Here is a 14,974-nt window from a genome sequence, read left to right on the forward strand (position 1 = left end):
TGCGCCTCAATCACCAGCCACATTACAGCCTTGGCCTGGGCTGCGAGCCTACAACATCAGGCATTGAGGCGCTAGCCGCATTCGCGAAACCCGAGCCAAATCTTTATGTCGATGCGAATAGAGCATAGCTAGATGTTGCGACAGCAAACCTTTGAATCAAGATGATCCAATTAAAGGTGAATATATCTTGAAACTGCCGAGTCTAGTGTTTATGGCGACTAATTTTATTCGCAGACGATGCTTAATTGCATCGATAATTCCGGCGCCGCCGTCGTCGAATGTGTCAAGGTCCTCCGAATGAAGAGACATGCGAAGATTGGTATGACCACCCTATGAGTGTGCAGGAGCACATGGAGCTGACATCTTTCAGGCGATCGCATTATCGTTGTCGTTCAAAAGCAGCGCAATTTCGGTCCGGAGTCGGGTCCAGGCAGTGGCAGCGTATCGACATCTGCCGCCAACAAGGTTCGCCGTGGAGATATGAGACACGCCGTTGTCGTGCGCACAAAGAAGAAGCTGCAAAGGCCAGATGGAAGTGTAGTGAAGTTCGACGACAATGCCTGCGTCCTGATCAGCAAGACCGGAGACCCCATTGGGACCAGATTGAACGGTTAGGCCTCCCCTCAATGCAACTTCGCAGTGGCATCCACTAACTTCTTTCCCAGGTATTGTCGGCACTGAATTGAAGAAGATGAAGTGGTCGAAGATCTTATCACTGGCACCAATGCATCTATGAACAAATTGGGGTTATATCAGAATGTACTCATACTGTATAAAGAGGTAGACGGGTCACGGCGTTACACATGCGATAATCATTAAAACCTCTCGAAGAGGTCAACAACTATTGTTCTCCAATCATTTTATTACGGCCTCTCAATAACTCATGTGCATGATCGAAACTCCAGCTATGCGATCTTCCCTAACGCCTGTGACATGTTTTCCGCCCAAATCCCCAACTCCAATATCAAGTGTAAAAACGCTCCGGGTAGATTATTACTGGAAGATGTGACCGCAACCACAGCAGACATAGAAGAGTTTCTATATGGCTATCGTCAGTGTGGATCTAAAGGATAAGAAGACAACAATACCATTCCTGTTTCAGCCGAACGTTGTTGCGACTGGAAGAATACAGCATCCTCGGCCTTGCACTTGGGGCAGGCCTTGTTTGATCGGGGAAGCTGAAAAACAGTAATGTTAGCGCTCATACTTTCAATAGAACAGAACATTTCTAGCAAGGCCAAGCTATTCATTGAGAAGGGAGCACAAACAGTTGGGTCCGATCCAACATCCTGTGTGACACCAGCCGTCTCACCCACAGCGTTGTTCAATACATTCCGGAAAACACAGGATGAAATAGCCGGTTCACTGTACTGGCAGGTGCGACAGGCGAACTGTAGCTGGCGTGTGTCGTTGTCTTCCTTTGGGTACAACATATTCGAGCTATACATAGGTTAGTATTTAATAGCATTAGAGATACATAAATGCATGCCATTCACTGCAGAAACGGAATGTAATCTGCTCCATGTTCTTTCTTGGCTCCTCGCCATGGCTAGGTGAAGGTGAAGACATCGTTGCTTGTTTTTGACAGGTTTGGGGGGCGATAGAAGCTGTTCAGGATATCGCTCGGAGCTTTGATAAGTGTTCGGCGACGGCAAATGTATCGATAGTTAAAGGTTTGGTCGCGCTGGTCTGGGGTATCTTAATAGTGCTGTCCCTTATAATCGCCGCCGGTTTGTGGGCTTCAAGTAAAATCTTTTGAATGCTTGAACGCTTGAAGGCTTCAAGATCGCCAGCCAAACATATGCGCGCGCCAGTGACAAGGCGCAAACTTAAACGGAACAATACTCTTCCGTTCCATACCCTTCGCGCGCTAAAGTCGTTTGTCATCCAACATGGGGTTGCATGGTGCACGGGCTTCTTCTTAGCCCCTTCCCCCGCAAAGGTGCGATGCGATAACCCAAACAATAACAGTAAGACCAGGATACTTCCGCCAAAAGTTACAAAACTCAGGTCTCGATATTCTCCGAGCTTTTTTGCACTATCATATCCTGTTTCAGGTGCCACGAACGCAAGAACAGCCCCTTCAAACTTGAAATTTAGGAGGTTTACGTCAAACTTCCCCGCTATTTCTTGTATCACGCTCCAACTGAATCAACAACAGCTCTACAAATCCTCACAATGGTCAGTAACGAAGCTCGATTGAAGCTAGCATACTCTATTATAGCACCCCGTATATCGGTAGCTAACTATCAATCAGAGTGACGCAGGTCTTCCAGCTGGGTGGGAAGTCAGGCACTCGACCTCCAAGAACCTGCCATACTACTTCAACGCCTCGCAGCAAGTATCACGATGGGAGCCACCGCAGGGAACCGATACCGACAAATTGAAGAACTATATGGCTAGGAATCACAGCGCATCAGAGATCAAGCCAGAGCCTTCTGCTGCCAACGGAAATGAGGGCAAGATTCGTGCGGCGCATCTACTGGTTAAGCACAAGGATAGCAGGCGACCAAGCAGTTGGCGCGAGGTACGGTATTATCATGGAGGCCCTCAGCACTAGCTAACATATTGATTGTTAGGCCGATATTACTCGCACAAAGGAGGAGGCAATGACCATCATCCTGGCCCATGAGCAGAGAATCCGAAGCGGACAGACTACTCTGGGAAACCTTGCTGTGAGCGAGTCCGACTGCAGCAGCGCACGCAAAATGGGAGATTTGGGCTACTTCGGCAAGGGTGATATGCAGAAGGAGTTCGAGGATGCTGCGTTCAACCTGAAGCCTGGTGAGATCAGTCATGTTGTCGAGACCGCGTCTGGATTGCACTTGATTGAGAGGTATGAGAAATAGTCCCCACTGTGATATAAGTGGTGAAAGCTAATATCTGCCTGTACAGAATCGAGTAAATACTGCAGTTACCTATGGTATTTTGCCAGTAGCTGGGAGCAGTTAATAACATTGTAGTCCTCGAATCTGGGGGTGTTGGTGCCGGATATTTGGAGAAGAGGGGTGTCATTTTTAGTTTGTGGCGATCGTAATGAACAATACATGGTCTGCCCATGCTTGTGACACTTGGATTCATTCTCTTTCATACATCTCGAAGACATACTTAATGCCGTTCTCTTCCTGTTCTCCTGGGGCAACATCCTCGCCGACCCAAGCGTCCAGTTCCTCCTTGCCCTTCTTCGTCCATTGGCCATCGTCTCCCGGCAGTGATATTGGGAAGAACGTGTCGCAGTCGAAATCGGAGAGGATCTTTGTTACCAGAATCCTCTTGGTTGCCTGCTCTTGTATCGCCATCCGGTAAATTTCAGCCCCACCAATCACAAATACCTTGCCAATCTCGTTGCTGGCCTCAAGTGCTTTCAAAGCATCTGATAATGATGCAGCTCGTAAAGGTTCCTCATCAGTATCGATCTCCGGAAGCGGTTTTGGAGTCGTATGTGAGCGGCTGAGCACGATATTCACTCGTCCCTTCAACGGCCTAAACTTGAGGGGGATGCTGTCCCAGGTCTTACGACCCATTATGACTGCATTTCTCACGGGCTTGGGGGGCTAAGGCACATGGGTCAGCAGTCTCCAAATAGTTTTTGGAGAGACGCGACGCTACTTCTGGATTTGGGGTAGCAGCCAATGGGGTACGCTTCGTGACACGTGCAAAATATGCCATCTCCTTCCTGAGGCCGGTCCAGGGAAGCTCGCCGGCGCGGCCGATACCCATGTTTCGGGCAGTGGTAGCCACTATGATGGTCAATTCTTTGGGAACCATGGTCTCAGAAGTCATCGTTGCCAATACACGGATGTGAAGGAAGAGTTATTGCTCATCGGCTTGGGACTAGAAACGCGAACGCGGTATCAGTTGGACAAGGCTGGGCGAATACCATATGCTTATTGCCATTCGTCACCGCCTAGGAGTGGCCGATTGTTCCGCACGTGACCAGATACTTTTTTTTTTATCGTGCCTCGGCATTTCCATTTCAAGACAGATTAAGGAGGGATGATGGGATGGCGGGATGGAGGATGGAGAGTGGAGAGAAGTAGTGTACAGCACAAAACAAAGCACAGCTGTACCAAAAATGACTTCCGATATCGCCCTGCTTCAAACTATTTCATCAAAATGCACAAGCCGACTTCGTCCGACCCCAGTTCATGTGCAAGCAAAAGCTCAAATAGACACTATCCATATTGCGGGAATGCGGGGATTAGATAGGCTCGCAGAAGGACAATGGGGGAAATGGCTGTTGAGTACGGTACCTACTCCGTAACACGCTGCGGAACAATTGCTTGCAGATTCAAGAACACACGGACGTCATCGGAACCTTTCGACCGAGGATAACTAGGAATTTCCGCTTTTAGTGGGTACCGCACGCAAGGCTCGCGAGGCTGAGCGTCGAAATGCCGAAGCCAGCCAGCCGACTGTCAAAAACATGCCGCAACTGAAGTCTCGGACTGTGATCCGTTCAATAGAGTAAATAGAGTAAACTCGTTCCTTAAATTAGGAGAAAGGACATCAGACTTGCAGCTTCATGACAATTAAAGAAGCATTTGGCTCTATAGACCGTTGAGCGTGTTGTGGTGCTTCCGTTCGGCCATCCATGAAATCCACCTCTCTCACCGGCTTGTACCTTTCCCGCCGCCCAGAGCTGTTCCAATTAATCCCCCATAGCCGCGGTGCAACTTGGGGTTATGGAGAAGATCCCTCCACCTTACTCTCTTTGATCTAGTTTTGGGTACTAAAGTAGGCTCGAACTGGTATGGAGAGGAGTCCCCGAATGCACCTGACTGTACTCTGAGAATATTACCCCAATACTCCTCCTCATCTTTTGACTTTCTTGCTCATCCCCAACTTTCCCACGAATATATATTTTTGCTCTCTTCGCTGAGAAACCGGCGCTGTATATACTACTTTATACTTTTAACAGGGTCATTGCTGCAGCTGTTTCCAGACCATTTCAACTAAAGCAACTACGCTCGTCACCGGTACTGAGTTCACAAGAAACTCTTGCCACGAAGTTAGTCTTGTGACGCAGAGAGTCATAAGCCGGTAGCAAATATGCCTCCAAAGACCAACGGCCGTGATGGGAAGCCCCCGCCCTCCGCCGCGACGAACTTGATCGGTGAGTCCCAATCGCAGTTTTAGATCTATTGCGCCAATGGCTTCTAACTTTCCATAGCTGGCGGTGGTGCAGGAATGATGGAGGCGCTTATCTGCCATCCTCTCGGTATGTTCACCTCGGCGATTTTCAATGGGCCAGGATTCTGACATTGTCATCTAGATACTATCAAAGTTCGCATGCAACTTTCTCGTCGCGCGCGTGCCCCAGGCGTAAGTGGAGATGCGCAGCCCCAGAGACCTGGCATCGTTCTAACAAACTATATAGGTGAAGTCAAGAGGCTTCATCGCCACGGGATCAGAAATCGTGAAGCGCGAGACCCCCCTCGGTCTCTACAAAGGTCTTGGCGCAGTGGTAACTGGTATTATGCCCAAGATGGCCATTCGCTTCACGTCGTTTGAGGCATACAAGTCCATGCTCGCAAACAAGGAGACTGGTGCCGTCAGCACAAAAGCAACCTTCTTTGGTATGATTCTGGCATTCCGAGTGTAGCCGCGCAAAAGCGGCTGCAACTCTAAAAGTTGTCTCAGCGCTGACGATTTAATCCTAGCTGGTCTCGCTGCTGGTGTCACAGAGGCTGTCGCAGTTGTGACGCCCATGGAGGTCATCAAGATCCGTCTCCAAGCACAAAACCACTCCATGGCCGATCCCCTCGATGTCCCTAAATACCGCAATGCCGCACACGCATTATACACTGTGGTCAAAGAGGAGGGTTTTGGAGCGTTATACCGTGGAATTTCGCTTACAGCTCTGAGGCAAGGTATGAGTCGCAATGCTTGGTTTCCCCATTCTCGCCCCTCCAAAATCACAAGCACGTGATAGCTATTTCCCCAAGTTATCACTTTCACATGTCAAATACCTCAACCCCACCACTCTCGGATTGCGCCACCACTCAGATACTAATCGGTCACGCAGGAACCAACCAGGCTGTTAACTTCACTGCGTACACCGAGTTCAAATCTGCTCTCCAAAGATGGCAACCCGCCTACGCCGACTCCCAGCTCCCCTCCTACCAAACAACCCTCATTGGTCTCGTCTCTGGTGCCATGGGACCCCTCTCCAACGCCCCCATCGACACCATTAAGACGCGCCTCCAGAAGACCCCCGCAAAGGCCGGCCAGAGCGCATGGAGCAGAATAACATACATCGCAGCGGACATGTTCAAGACGGAGGGTGTGCACGCTTTCTACAAGGGTATTACGCCGCGTGTGATGCGTGTCGCTCCCGGCCAGGCCGTTACGTTCACAGTGTACGAGTTCCTGAAGGAGAAGCTGGAGAACAGGACGACGCTCGCGGAGCTTGTGGGCGGTAAGTACGAGGAGTAGATAAGCTGTATTTTACCATGATGGACGGGTCATGTTGGGCATTGTTGGAGGCAAGGCATTTTCATACGAGCGGCTAAAAGCGTTATGGTGACCTCTCTGTATATAGACGCTGTGCGTAGATTATATAGTATCGAATATTTATATCCATTTATATCAAATTTGCTGGGTACAATCTTGTGGGACATTGGTGATCATCACAATGCTGCGTCATAGTGCATTTCGAGCTCGTGCCTCTCATGTCCGAAAAGGGACAAGTAAGAACCTGCAGATAGGCTCTAGAGCTGATATGAGTATTTACAGCAATAGTAGAGGGAATAGAGCCCCTCGATCGCCCAGGGTTATAATAGTCTATCATATTCCGGTCTTTTAATGAGTTATGTGCCCAGAAATCGGTCCAAAGACAAGGTTTATCTTAATTACAAGTATTCCTCCTCAGCTCCCCAAGGCATTTCTCCAATTTCTGGGCACCATGAGTGGAGTATCGCTCCTAGGAAAGAGTAATTTCAAGACATAATACCAAAAAGCATCCCAATATGAAATTCTTTGGTATAAACATCCACAGCAACTTTTGATTCGTGGTCACTACTTAGGTCTACAACTGTTGTGCTATGGTTAACATACAGTTTCTCTATGAAGTGAAGTATATGTTCCAAGAAATTCTAACCCGTGGTCATTCCCTATGAACCTCATCTCCTTCCCGGCCTCTTCGGTCTATCAAATGCCTTCTTAGTCTCCACCTTCGGCTTGAACTCCTCCTCGATACTCTCCGGGCTAAGCTCATCTGGGTCGCTTGCTTCAATCTTCTTGACGACCTTCAAGGCCGCTCCCTTCTCCGCGACAGCGATAACGCCCTGTCGCGAACTGGCGTAAAGCATTCGTTCCTTGATCTTGCTGGCGCCGGGACAAGTGTATATGAAGATTATAGAGGTTGAGGGAGAGCCATTGGGAACATCATGGCTGTGGTTGAAGAAGGAGAACCGGGGCTCGGTGGAAGAGATGACAGTAGATAGTTCCGGCAATGTAGCGGAGGATGTGGACGCCAACTCGATCGTTTCGGAGGCAATATTGATTTTCTAAGAAGCATATTAGCTCCCTCCATTGCCATTTATACACAAAGGGTGGGGGTGGGCGGTAGATTGGTCGTACCAGTTGGACAAGGTTATCTCCACCCGCAGAGTCCCCCAACTTCTTCAAGGCGCCCAGAGCATCGTCAGATATTGGCATTGCAAAGTGGTCACTAATGTGGCTTCTCTTAACATTTGATCCTCTGCCCTCCTCAGACTCTGCCCTCTTTACTGCGCCCAGCGCCAGCTCCTCTTCCGTCAAGGGCGCTTCTAACTCAACATGCTTATCGTGCTTCCTGAACCCATCCGCCGTCAACTCCGCCTTCGTTGTCGCGAAAATGGTCTCCCTAAATCTTTCGATTCCTAATTCGCGAATTAAAGTGAGGCGAGTGGATGCAAAGAGCATCTTTTGTCTCACGGGCGCGGCATCGGGGACGTAAGTCACGGCGATGAAGCTGTCGCTGTCATCGGGGTAGCGGCGTAATATTATGTATGCCGCTTCCTTGTCCGTGACGTGGGGAGCAAGAAGCTCTAGATCATTGAAGAAGTCGGAAGTGGAGGGCTCGATGGCGGGTCCAGGAATGAGCTTCTCCTTGTCGATTTTGACCAGTAGTCCACGCTGGCTGGGAGATGCCACGAGGTTGTTGAAGGCTGCTACGAGCTCGGCGGAGGCTAGAGCACCTTGGTATCAGCAGGAAGCTCCCCCCGACGCACCCCCGAATTGAATCTGGTTACCTGCAATTCCCGACTGCATTGTGAATTCTTTCTTTCTCTGATTGATTTACGTGGCAGCTACTGTAACTTCGGGATACATTGATGACGCTCTGGCGGTTTCGAGGTCGGCGCTAGATGGAGGGGTAATACGCGAGCTGACAGGGTTCAGTGCTACCTGAGGAGATGCAGCAGATTTCTATCGCGTAGATATCAACATGCGCTTTGGAGCACCCATGAACATCCGACCTGTATAAACATTGTCAACGCGCAAAGGAGCGACTGCGCGGTTATTAGGCGCACAGAAGTTGTAGTTGTGCATCTCATATGTAGCAATTGTGGCCATGGCCACTTCGCAGCGAACCACGGACGCCTTGTTGGGTGAGTGGAAAGTTCACTTCGTTCCCCATCTATCTCGCCGTCTGTCTCCTTTATTCTCAGTCTGAACAACTCTGCCTCTGCAAGTGCAAATCATCAAAAGTACAATTGCCTGCCATCTGAGTATTCTTTCCATCAAGTTCTTTCATAAATACAACAAGTAAATCATGGAAAGGACACCAAGCATGTCAATCGATCGACGCAGTCGCAGTCGCTCAGCGTCGGCCGACCAAACTGCAAATGAAGCCTCCCAAGCTGCCATTACACACGATGGCGATGTCACTCACGTGTCACCCCTTTCTCCTCCAGCGTCTCTTCCTCCATCTGTCGATGCACGCACGGGACCAAGTACTAACGAGCTTATGGAACGCGAGCAAGGAATCGTCGATGCCATGCTTCTCAGATTCAAGAACATCATTGAGCTTGCTACCACGAACAAGGGAGATGTGACTGCGGAAGTTGCTGCTGCCCAAGCTTTCCAGACGAATGTCGAGACGCAGGCTTTGGTATGTCTACTGTTATTTGATTCAAGTTGAGATTGAGAAGCTAATAAATACGCCAGATCCGCGCCGCTCAAGACCTCCTCTCACTTACGCGGGAGATGAAGGAGTTGTGGCTTTTCGGCCCCTTGAGAGGACTGGGTGAAGGAGAGGAGGGTGGTTCGATTGATGACAATTCCAAGAGAGTCGTCGAGATGGTTGAAGCAATGATTCAAGAGCGCACAGGAAGAGAAATGTAGACACGATGATTTACGAGCGTACGAGAATAGAGGCATAGGGAGAGATGCAAATGATAACCCATTTCATATTTAATGCTAAGTCTGCTGCCCGATCGATCCGTGCTGTGATTCCGTCCTTCCAAGTATAGCAAGATGCAAATGATAACACATTTCATATTTGATGCTAAGTTTGCTGCCCACACCCCAAAACCAACCTTCCCAATGCCCGTCTAACTACCCAAAAATGACATGCAATATTCGCAAGCCTGGTGTAAGTTATGATAGCCTGTAATAACGCTATTGTGCAACGGTAATAATGGTTCATCCCCCAGCTTCACGACATGCAACATGCCCTTCACGTCTCATTCATCCATTCATTGCATCATATGTGCTTCGTGCATTCCCAACCATGAGGAAACCGAGTTGGTGTGCATCAAGAATCTATCCTTGCCGTGAATAAAAAATGTTCTTTAATCGGATAAATGTACTCCTCTACCGCATCGGTGAGCTTTGAGAGTTTAGAAGTCTGTGAATAAATGGCCATGTCTAAACACCAGTTAGCAATTAAATCTTGTGGTGAAGATGGGAGCACCTACTCATCCGGTCCTACAGCTCCGTATTGCTCGGTTTCCTCTGGGTACTTGTCGAACTGACTGGCATCACCAACACCAGCCTTGACAGGTGGGACATATGGTGCATCGATGTCCTTCTTTGCGAGCCTGTCCCATGTGACTTCGGCAAACCATGCATGTCTCTTCACATCCTCAGCACCGCCGTGCAAATTTCCCAGCCGTTTTGTCAGATCAGCGGTGATCAGTTGTTGCAACAAATCCTGGGCAGGTGGCTGGATGTACGGAGGATACTTCACTTTCCCCTTAAGAATATTCTCGTAGATCTTCATAGGGGAGCCACCATCCCAGAATGGTGTATAACCGCAAAGCATTTCGAAAATCAGGATGCCAAGAGACCACCTACACTGAATTAGATAAAGAAACAAGAGTGAAAATGGAAACTAACCAGTCGACAGATTTGTTGTATCCTTTGCTGGAAACCACTTCTGGAGCCAGGTAGTCAGGTGTCCCACAAAGAGTCCACGTGATATCTGGTACTTTCTTCGCAAATCCAAAATCAGTGATCTTGAGATGTCCATGGCGATCCAGAAGTAAGTTTTCGGGCTTCAAGTCTCGGTAAATGATGTCCTTTGAGTGCAAGTATTCCAGGGCGAGAGTAACTTCGGCAGCATAAAACTTTGCCACGGGGTTGGGAAACCTCTGTTTGGGAGTTAGTAAGTTATGGTGAAAAAGAAGGGCTCACTTGCCTGCGACTTTCTGAGGAGCGAAAACAGTTCACCACCTTCGACGAAGTCCATGACCATATAGATATTCTTGGAGTCTTGGAATGTTCCCCATAGTGTTATCAAAAATGGATGCTTGACTTCCTGCAGCATCAAGCGCTCATCATTGGTATGCTCAACCTGCTTCATCTTGACCACCTGGGCCTTCTTCAATACTTTAACAGCATAGTACCTTTGATTATGTTTTGACTGCACGAGATGAACCCGGCCAAAACTTCCGGTACCTAGAGTTCGCCGGAGATCGAAATCCGTCAGGCTGTACTTGCCCTTGGTACTTCTGACTTGCTGCTGAGCTACCGCTCCTGCTGGGGAAGCCTGGTTTGTCATTGTCTGGCCAGTGTTTTCATTTTGGTTGGGATGTATTAGGTTGTGGATGTGAGGTAGATAGTGCTTCTTCTCTTCCTGTGGCTGAGTTTGAGGTGAAGGCGCATACTGTTGGTAGTCCGTCCCTGGCGTCATCGGGACTCCGTCGGCGGTCGTCTGGTCCGCTTTAGTTGCAGTTACTGGAATTTCCTGGGGCTTCTGGCCTTGCGGTTCCTGCCCAGCTGTGCCAGTTTTGTTGGGATTATCGCCTGCAGCGGGTTTTGTGGACTGCTCTACTGCGTCGTTCGCATTCGTAGCTGTACCGTCGGGTCCAGGCGCGTCCTTCGTCCGAATCTTTTTGAGAAAGCCGAGTGCCGGCATAGAGCAGTAAGATTTCCTGGGCAAGGCACAAAGTTGCCAATATGGCGTTGGATTTGGGAGCAGATAATGGCCGTCAACGGTAGTTGTTTGCCGATCGGTGAGACCAATGTGTCGCAGACAGACGTTTACGACAAAACGTATGAAGCGGATATGGCCAGTTCAGTCTCAGGGTGAACTGCCCAGCCTGGAGTGATCAATTGGGTGAATTTGATCGCTAATGTTGAATATTGAATATCGAGGTTCAGCCAGTGTTAAGAATAAATTGGGTGATAATGATGCTGAACAGCAATGACGCTGTGGTGTCGTTTCGGGTCTGGACGCGAACTCCGGGTAGTGTTTTCGATATAGTAGCAGTGGTGAAGAAAAGGAAAGGGTCGGGAGGTAGAAGAAGAATATTTACCTCAATTCTGTATTGGATTGAGGCGGAATAGAGAGGAGAGGAGGTTGTAGTGTTTTGAAGTCGTGAAAGCGTGGGGAGGGTAGAAGCGTAAGAGAGGGGAGGGATGTTGAAGTGGGGTGGTGAGGTGACGAGAGGTGTGGGAGGTGGGAGGGTTTGGGTTGGCTCGTGCTGGTTGGCTGTATGTTTGGCTGTGTGTGGAGGAGTATTTTGGCTTTGCATGTACTGATCGTACTCTATTGATTGTATGTAACTAACTGCACATGTATGTGTATGTATGTATGTACTGCAAGAGATGTAAGAGGGTATAAAGCACTTGTATATACAGCACAATTCGGGCTCTATTTCTATATATTTGAATCGTACGGTTTGTCACTCTACCTTATAGCTATGGCTGGTCGACTTTTGAGCTGTGGTGGACTGGCAATGACGGGCATCCGGCCGATAGCAAGTGGAAGCAGCTCAGCTGGCAGCGAAGTCATTTACAGCGTGTGATGTATAGCTGCGGGAAGTTGAGCTGGGAATATTGAGCTTAAGCTGCCGTTTCTGACTCTGAGTGGCTCTAACTGGCCCAAAAGCGGAGTTTACGGTACTATGGATAACGGAGTCTATCATATCATGTTAGTGCATAGTGGAGAGAATGGGACTACCCCAGCCTATGGGATTGTTTATACCGGCCTATGATTGCTTATGATTGCTTCTAATGGCCCATGATTGTCTGTGGTTGAACTATGGGGTTGGCAAATGTTGCATCATGGACTTTGGTTCAGGCTAGTAGGCTAGTTGAGCCCAGAACCATACATCGTCATACAAAACAGACCATAAGGCGTGAACCCCACAACGACGACCCGTCATCGTGATCCGCACTTCTCCATACACCTACACCAGGCTTACGAATGCTGCATGTCATTTTTAGGTAGCTAAAGATGGGACATTAGTTCTCGATAGAGTATGTATGTGTTAGACGGGCATTGGCTTTCAATGGAGTATATATGTGTTAGACGGGCACGACCTTTCAATTGGAGTATGTATGTGACATTGGCAGAATTAGCAATAAGGGTCGCCTTTGTGGGAAACCAAATTGGCCCAAACGAAACTACAGATAGTGGCTAGCTTATAGAACCCTATCTATACATGTACATCGCACCCTTTCCTATCTTTCAGGGAGCTCCGGTTCAACCCTCTTCGGCACCATTTCCACCCTCATCTTCAGAGCCCAATCCCACCGCTTCGTCCGCCTTACTGGGGACTTCACCCTTGCCCAAGGCCTGTTTGGCAGCAGAGATGCCGGTGGAGGTAACCCATAGGAAGTACTCTGAGCGATAGTGATCGATATGGTGGAAGAAGGTATGGAATCTGCAAGGGGTTAGTTTTTAATATCGGAATATGGGTGGACTACATACTGGTTCTCCTTCTCTTCTTCCCTGTATATTCTCTCGTAAATCTCCCGTTGTTTGAACTCGTTGATCTCTGCCTCATACTTCGTAAAATCAATCTTCTCTCGTTGAAGGTCCTCGACGGCTCTCTTGTTGTAGCTATCGAATACGGGCCTCTCCAAAAGGAGACCAAGCCCAGGCGCTTTTGGAATGCTGATTTTATGGTTCTGGTAACTTTCATTAATGCGCTCGATTGGAGTGCCGCATCGGACCACCAGCGCTGCCATAGCCACCATCTTTCTGATTTGGTGCATCATGAAAGATTGCCCATGGACCTTGAGAGACAACCATTCGGTGTCATTAACGTAAACAGGTTCAGGGTTTACAGTGAATGAGCGGATGACTCGCTTTGCGGAATCTTCCTTGAAACTCTTCTGAATCGTATAGTTGTGGAAGTTTCGTGTTCCCAGATATGCGGACAGTGCTTCTTGCACTCTATCGCGGCGAGTCTCGGAAATTCTATACGCCTTCTTGGCTTTAATATAAGCCGCCTTAACTTCTTTAATGGCCGCCTCCAATGGAGTGAGAGGTTTCGGTATCTTCTCTATCTTCTCGCCCGCTGCGGCAGTGATAGTAGCGGGTAAGTCCTCCTTGTCATCCGTTGTCTCAGGAGATGTTTTCGCATCCCCCGTAGAATCTGTTGATGTGCTCTCCTTAACTTGACCACCTTCGGATTCATCTTTTAATGCAGGAGTAGCAGGTTTCCCCGAGGAGGTTTTCTCCTCCTCGGTATTCTCATCAGGGTTCTCAACCACATCCTCTGTATGGATAGCTGACATAACACTGGCTCGTAGCTCTGGGTCAAGTTTTTCAAGTATCGGCTTGATGTATTTCTCCTCAGTTTCAGCCCAGAAACCAGCAACCTCTTCCTGGCGAGAGTTGTAGGATTCCAGGTTTCCCTCTGCGGTAGCGGAATCAACCAGCTTCTTTGCAAGATAGCTCTGGGGATGGGGCGGCAAGAACGAATGAGTCGGGATGAGATATTCATACCATCTGGAATCGCATGTCTGGTAGCAACTGAAAGATGCGTTGGTTCTCTCTATGCCCCAGACCCTGATCTGTGGAGGCAATGCAGCGTTTATTTTCTCCACGATGCCTTCCTCATCGATGATCAGTTTTAGAGATATGACATTGCCTGCAGCGTGGACACCTTTGTCCGTTCTCGCACAGCGGACCAGCGAAGACTTCTTTGGGTCATCTGCATTGGCTTTGGAAATGGCCCCTGCCGTCACAAAGGCGGAAAAGAGGTCTCCTTCAATGGTCTTCTCTGTCGTATTTATTTGCATGCCCTTGTATCCAGATCCTGCATAACCAATAAGCACAGCCACTTTGCGCTTTGGTCTGCGCTCCTCTGCTGCTATTTCCTCTTTCGAAAATGGTGATTCAGGGACAGCGCCCTCTCCGAACTCGGCGATTTTTCGTCTCTTTGACTCTTGCTCCTCCTCATTCCTCTTGCGCTTGTCAACTAGATTTCGGCTTATTTAGTTAGTCGGAAGTCGACGTAGGGTTTCTCATAAACAAACCTCCATTCCCCCCTACCCTTCTCTGTCTTCGGCTGGCGCGAACCATGGTTATTACCCCCGCGGCCCCCGCGCCCTCTGCCTTTCCCAGATTCTCGCCCGCCGTCATTCCCGCGCTTCCTGTCTTTGCCATGGCGGTCGCGGTCATCGATAGGCCTCGAATTGGTTGCGACTGGAGCATCGCCAGAGGATTTGTTTTGATCCGCCATCTTGCCAAGTATCTGATGCTTATCATCGCCAATGTCTGGCGTTCTGAGTTTATTTTCAATCCAGT

The 14,974-nt window shown here is 48.9% G+C and overlaps 9 protein-coding genes across 9 annotated transcripts; 4 read left to right on the forward strand and 5 right to left on the reverse strand.

The window, feature by feature from the left end:
* Nucleotides 1-136: 136 nt before the first annotated feature.
* Nucleotides 137-877, forward strand: VE01_02995 (uncharacterized protein). Its single transcript, XM_018272494.2, has 4 exons — nucleotides 137-176; nucleotides 235-319; nucleotides 371-610; nucleotides 666-877. Exons 1-4 carry the CDS (start codon nucleotides 162-164, stop codon nucleotides 734-736), a joined length of 411 nt encoding a protein of 136 aa, XP_018133248.1. The 5' UTR covers nucleotides 137-161; the 3' UTR covers nucleotides 737-877.
* On the reverse strand, nucleotides 847-1,799 carry RPB9 (DNA-directed RNA polymerase II core subunit rpb9). Its single transcript, XM_059463494.1, has 4 exons — nucleotides 1,490-1,799; nucleotides 1,269-1,440; nucleotides 1,089-1,178; nucleotides 847-1,038 (listed from the first exon to the last, which is right to left on the reverse strand). Exons 1-4 carry the CDS (start codon nucleotides 1,567-1,569, stop codon nucleotides 994-996), a joined length of 387 nt encoding a protein of 128 aa, XP_059319954.1. The 5' UTR covers nucleotides 1,570-1,799; the 3' UTR covers nucleotides 847-993.
* A 152-nt stretch (nucleotides 1,800-1,951) lies between these two features.
* Nucleotides 1,952-3,035, forward strand: SSP1 (protein kinase ssp1). Its single transcript, XM_018272496.2, has 4 exons — nucleotides 1,952-2,181; nucleotides 2,258-2,527; nucleotides 2,580-2,836; nucleotides 2,896-3,035. Exons 1-4 carry the CDS (start codon nucleotides 2,179-2,181, stop codon nucleotides 2,903-2,905), a joined length of 540 nt encoding a protein of 179 aa, XP_018133250.1. The 5' UTR covers nucleotides 1,952-2,178; the 3' UTR covers nucleotides 2,906-3,035.
* DFR1 (dihydrofolate reductase) lies at nucleotides 2,734-4,011 on the reverse strand. Its single transcript, XM_018272497.2, has 2 exons — nucleotides 3,610-4,011; nucleotides 2,734-3,554 (listed from the first exon to the last, which is right to left on the reverse strand). The coding sequence occupies exons 1-2, from the start codon at nucleotides 3,781-3,783 to the stop codon at nucleotides 3,078-3,080; spliced, it is 651 nt and encodes a 216-aa protein (XP_018133257.1). The 5' UTR covers nucleotides 3,784-4,011; the 3' UTR covers nucleotides 2,734-3,077.
* A 639-nt stretch (nucleotides 4,012-4,650) lies between these two features.
* SFC1 (Mitochondrial succinate-fumarate transporter) lies at nucleotides 4,651-6,596 on the forward strand. The gene is made up of 6 exons (XM_018272498.2): nucleotides 4,651-5,116; nucleotides 5,174-5,221; nucleotides 5,276-5,325; nucleotides 5,381-5,579; nucleotides 5,664-5,873; nucleotides 6,029-6,596. Exons 1-6 carry the CDS (start codon nucleotides 5,053-5,055, stop codon nucleotides 6,436-6,438), a joined length of 981 nt encoding a protein of 326 aa, XP_018133256.1. The 5' UTR covers nucleotides 4,651-5,052; the 3' UTR covers nucleotides 6,439-6,596.
* A 383-nt stretch (nucleotides 6,597-6,979) lies between these two features.
* Nucleotides 6,980-8,318, reverse strand: TWF1 (twinfilin, actin monomer-sequestering protein). The gene is made up of 3 exons (XM_059463495.1): nucleotides 8,238-8,318; nucleotides 7,585-8,174; nucleotides 6,980-7,511 (listed from the first exon to the last, which is right to left on the reverse strand). The coding sequence occupies exons 1-3, from the start codon at nucleotides 8,254-8,256 to the stop codon at nucleotides 7,125-7,127; spliced, it is 996 nt and encodes a 331-aa protein (XP_059319961.1). The 5' UTR covers nucleotides 8,257-8,318; the 3' UTR covers nucleotides 6,980-7,124.
* A 118-nt stretch (nucleotides 8,319-8,436) lies between these two features.
* On the forward strand, nucleotides 8,437-9,401 carry VE01_03001 (uncharacterized protein). The gene is made up of 2 exons (XM_018272500.2): nucleotides 8,437-9,097; nucleotides 9,154-9,401. The coding sequence occupies exons 1-2, from the start codon at nucleotides 8,759-8,761 to the stop codon at nucleotides 9,328-9,330; spliced, it is 516 nt and encodes a 171-aa protein (XP_018133304.2). The 5' UTR covers nucleotides 8,437-8,758; the 3' UTR covers nucleotides 9,331-9,401.
* PKA1 (camp-dependent protein kinase catalytic subunit) lies at nucleotides 9,378-11,852 on the reverse strand. Its single transcript, XM_059463496.1, has 4 exons — nucleotides 10,628-11,852; nucleotides 10,327-10,580; nucleotides 9,906-10,280; nucleotides 9,378-9,855 (listed from the first exon to the last, which is right to left on the reverse strand). Exons 1-4 carry the CDS (start codon nucleotides 11,345-11,347, stop codon nucleotides 9,828-9,830), a joined length of 1,377 nt encoding a protein of 458 aa, XP_059319962.1. The 5' UTR covers nucleotides 11,348-11,852; the 3' UTR covers nucleotides 9,378-9,827.
* Nucleotides 11,853-12,765: 913 nt separating this feature from the next.
* Nucleotides 12,766-14,950, reverse strand: PUS1 (tRNA pseudouridine synthase 1). The gene is made up of 3 exons (XM_018272502.2): nucleotides 14,704-14,950; nucleotides 13,148-14,656; nucleotides 12,766-13,100 (listed from the first exon to the last, which is right to left on the reverse strand). The coding sequence occupies exons 1-3, from the start codon at nucleotides 14,907-14,909 to the stop codon at nucleotides 12,920-12,922; spliced, it is 1,896 nt and encodes a 631-aa protein (XP_018133306.1). The 5' UTR covers nucleotides 14,910-14,950; the 3' UTR covers nucleotides 12,766-12,919.
* Between the last annotated feature and the right edge of the window lie 24 nt (nucleotides 14,951-14,974).

Source organism: Pseudogymnoascus verrucosus, assembly GCF_001662655.1.
Source record: "Pseudogymnoascus verrucosus strain UAMH 10579 unplaced genomic scaffold scaffold_7, whole genome shotgun sequence".
In the NCBI taxonomy this organism is placed as follows: Eukaryota; Fungi; Ascomycota; class Leotiomycetes; order Thelebolales; family Thelebolaceae; genus Pseudogymnoascus; species Pseudogymnoascus verrucosus.

Bases quoted from the DNA above. Each gene is read 5' to 3' on its own strand.
- VE01_02995 (XM_018272494.2), top strand. The intron at 320-370 runs GTATGACCACCC...GACATCTTTCAG, and splicing joins GAAGAGACATGCGAAGATTG to GCGATCGCATTATCGTTGTC. The intron at 611-665 runs GTTAGGCCTCCC...CTTCTTTCCCAG, and splicing joins CATTGGGACCAGATTGAACG to GTATTGTCGGCACTGAATTG.
- RPB9 (XM_059463494.1), bottom strand. From the start codon at position 1,569: ATGTCTTCACCTTCACCTAGCCATGGCGAGGAGCCAAGAAAGAACATG. The intron at 1,441-1,489 runs GCATGCATTTAT...ACCTATGTATAG, and splicing joins TTCCGTTTCTGCAGTGAATG to CTCGAATATGTTGTACCCAA. The intron at 1,039-1,088 runs GTATTGTTGTCT...ATAGCCATATAG, and splicing joins GTTCGGCTGAAACAGGAATG to AAACTCTTCTATGTCTGCTG.
- SSP1 (XM_018272496.2), top strand. The intron at 2,528-2,579 runs GTACGGTATTAT...ATTGATTGTTAG, and splicing joins GACCAAGCAGTTGGCGCGAG to GCCGATATTACTCGCACAAA.
- DFR1 (XM_018272497.2), bottom strand. From the start codon at position 3,783: ATGACTTCTGAGACCATGGTTCCCAAAGAATTGACCATCATAGTGGCT. The intron at 3,555-3,609 runs GTAGCGTCGCGT...CATGTGCCTTAG, and splicing joins CTGCTACCCCAAATCCAGAA to CCCCCCAAGCCCGTGAGAAA.
- SFC1 (XM_018272498.2), top strand. From the start codon at position 5,053: ATGCCTCCAAAGACCAACGGCCGTGATGGGAAGCCCCCGCCCTCCGCC. The intron at 5,117-5,173 runs GTGAGTCCCAAT...AACTTTCCATAG, and splicing joins CGCCGCGACGAACTTGATCG to CTGGCGGTGGTGCAGGAATG. The intron at 5,222-5,275 runs GTATGTTCACCT...ATTGTCATCTAG, and splicing joins GCTTATCTGCCATCCTCTCG to ATACTATCAAAGTTCGCATG.
- TWF1 (XM_059463495.1), bottom strand. The intron at 7,512-7,584 runs GTACGACCAATC...TATGCTTCTTAG, and splicing joins GAGATAACCTTGTCCAACTG to AAAATCAATATTGCCTCCGA.
- VE01_03001 (XM_018272500.2), top strand. From the start codon at position 8,759: ATGGAAAGGACACCAAGCATGTCAATCGATCGACGCAGTCGCAGTCGC. The intron at 9,098-9,153 runs GTATGTCTACTG...TAAATACGCCAG, and splicing joins ATGTCGAGACGCAGGCTTTG to ATCCGCGCCGCTCAAGACCT.
- PKA1 (XM_059463496.1), bottom strand. From the start codon at position 11,347: ATGCCGGCACTCGGCTTTCTCAAAAAGATTCGGACGAAGGACGCGCCT. The intron at 10,581-10,627 runs GCAAGTGAGCCC...ACTCCCAAACAG, and splicing joins CGCTCCTCAGAAAGTCGCAG to AGGTTTCCCAACCCCGTGGC. The intron at 10,281-10,326 runs GTTAGTTTCCAT...AATTCAGTGTAG, and splicing joins TACAACAAATCTGTCGACTG to GTGGTCTCTTGGCATCCTGA.
- PUS1 (XM_018272502.2), bottom strand. From the start codon at position 14,909: ATGGCGGATCAAAACAAATCCTCTGGCGATGCTCCAGTCGCAACCAAT. The intron at 14,657-14,703 runs GTTTGTTTATGA...TAACTAAATAAG, and splicing joins AAGGGTAGGGGGGAATGGAG to CCGAAATCTAGTTGACAAGC. The intron at 13,101-13,147 runs GTATGTAGTCCA...AACCCCTTGCAG, and splicing joins GAAGAAGAGAAGGAGAACCA to ATTCCATACCTTCTTCCACC.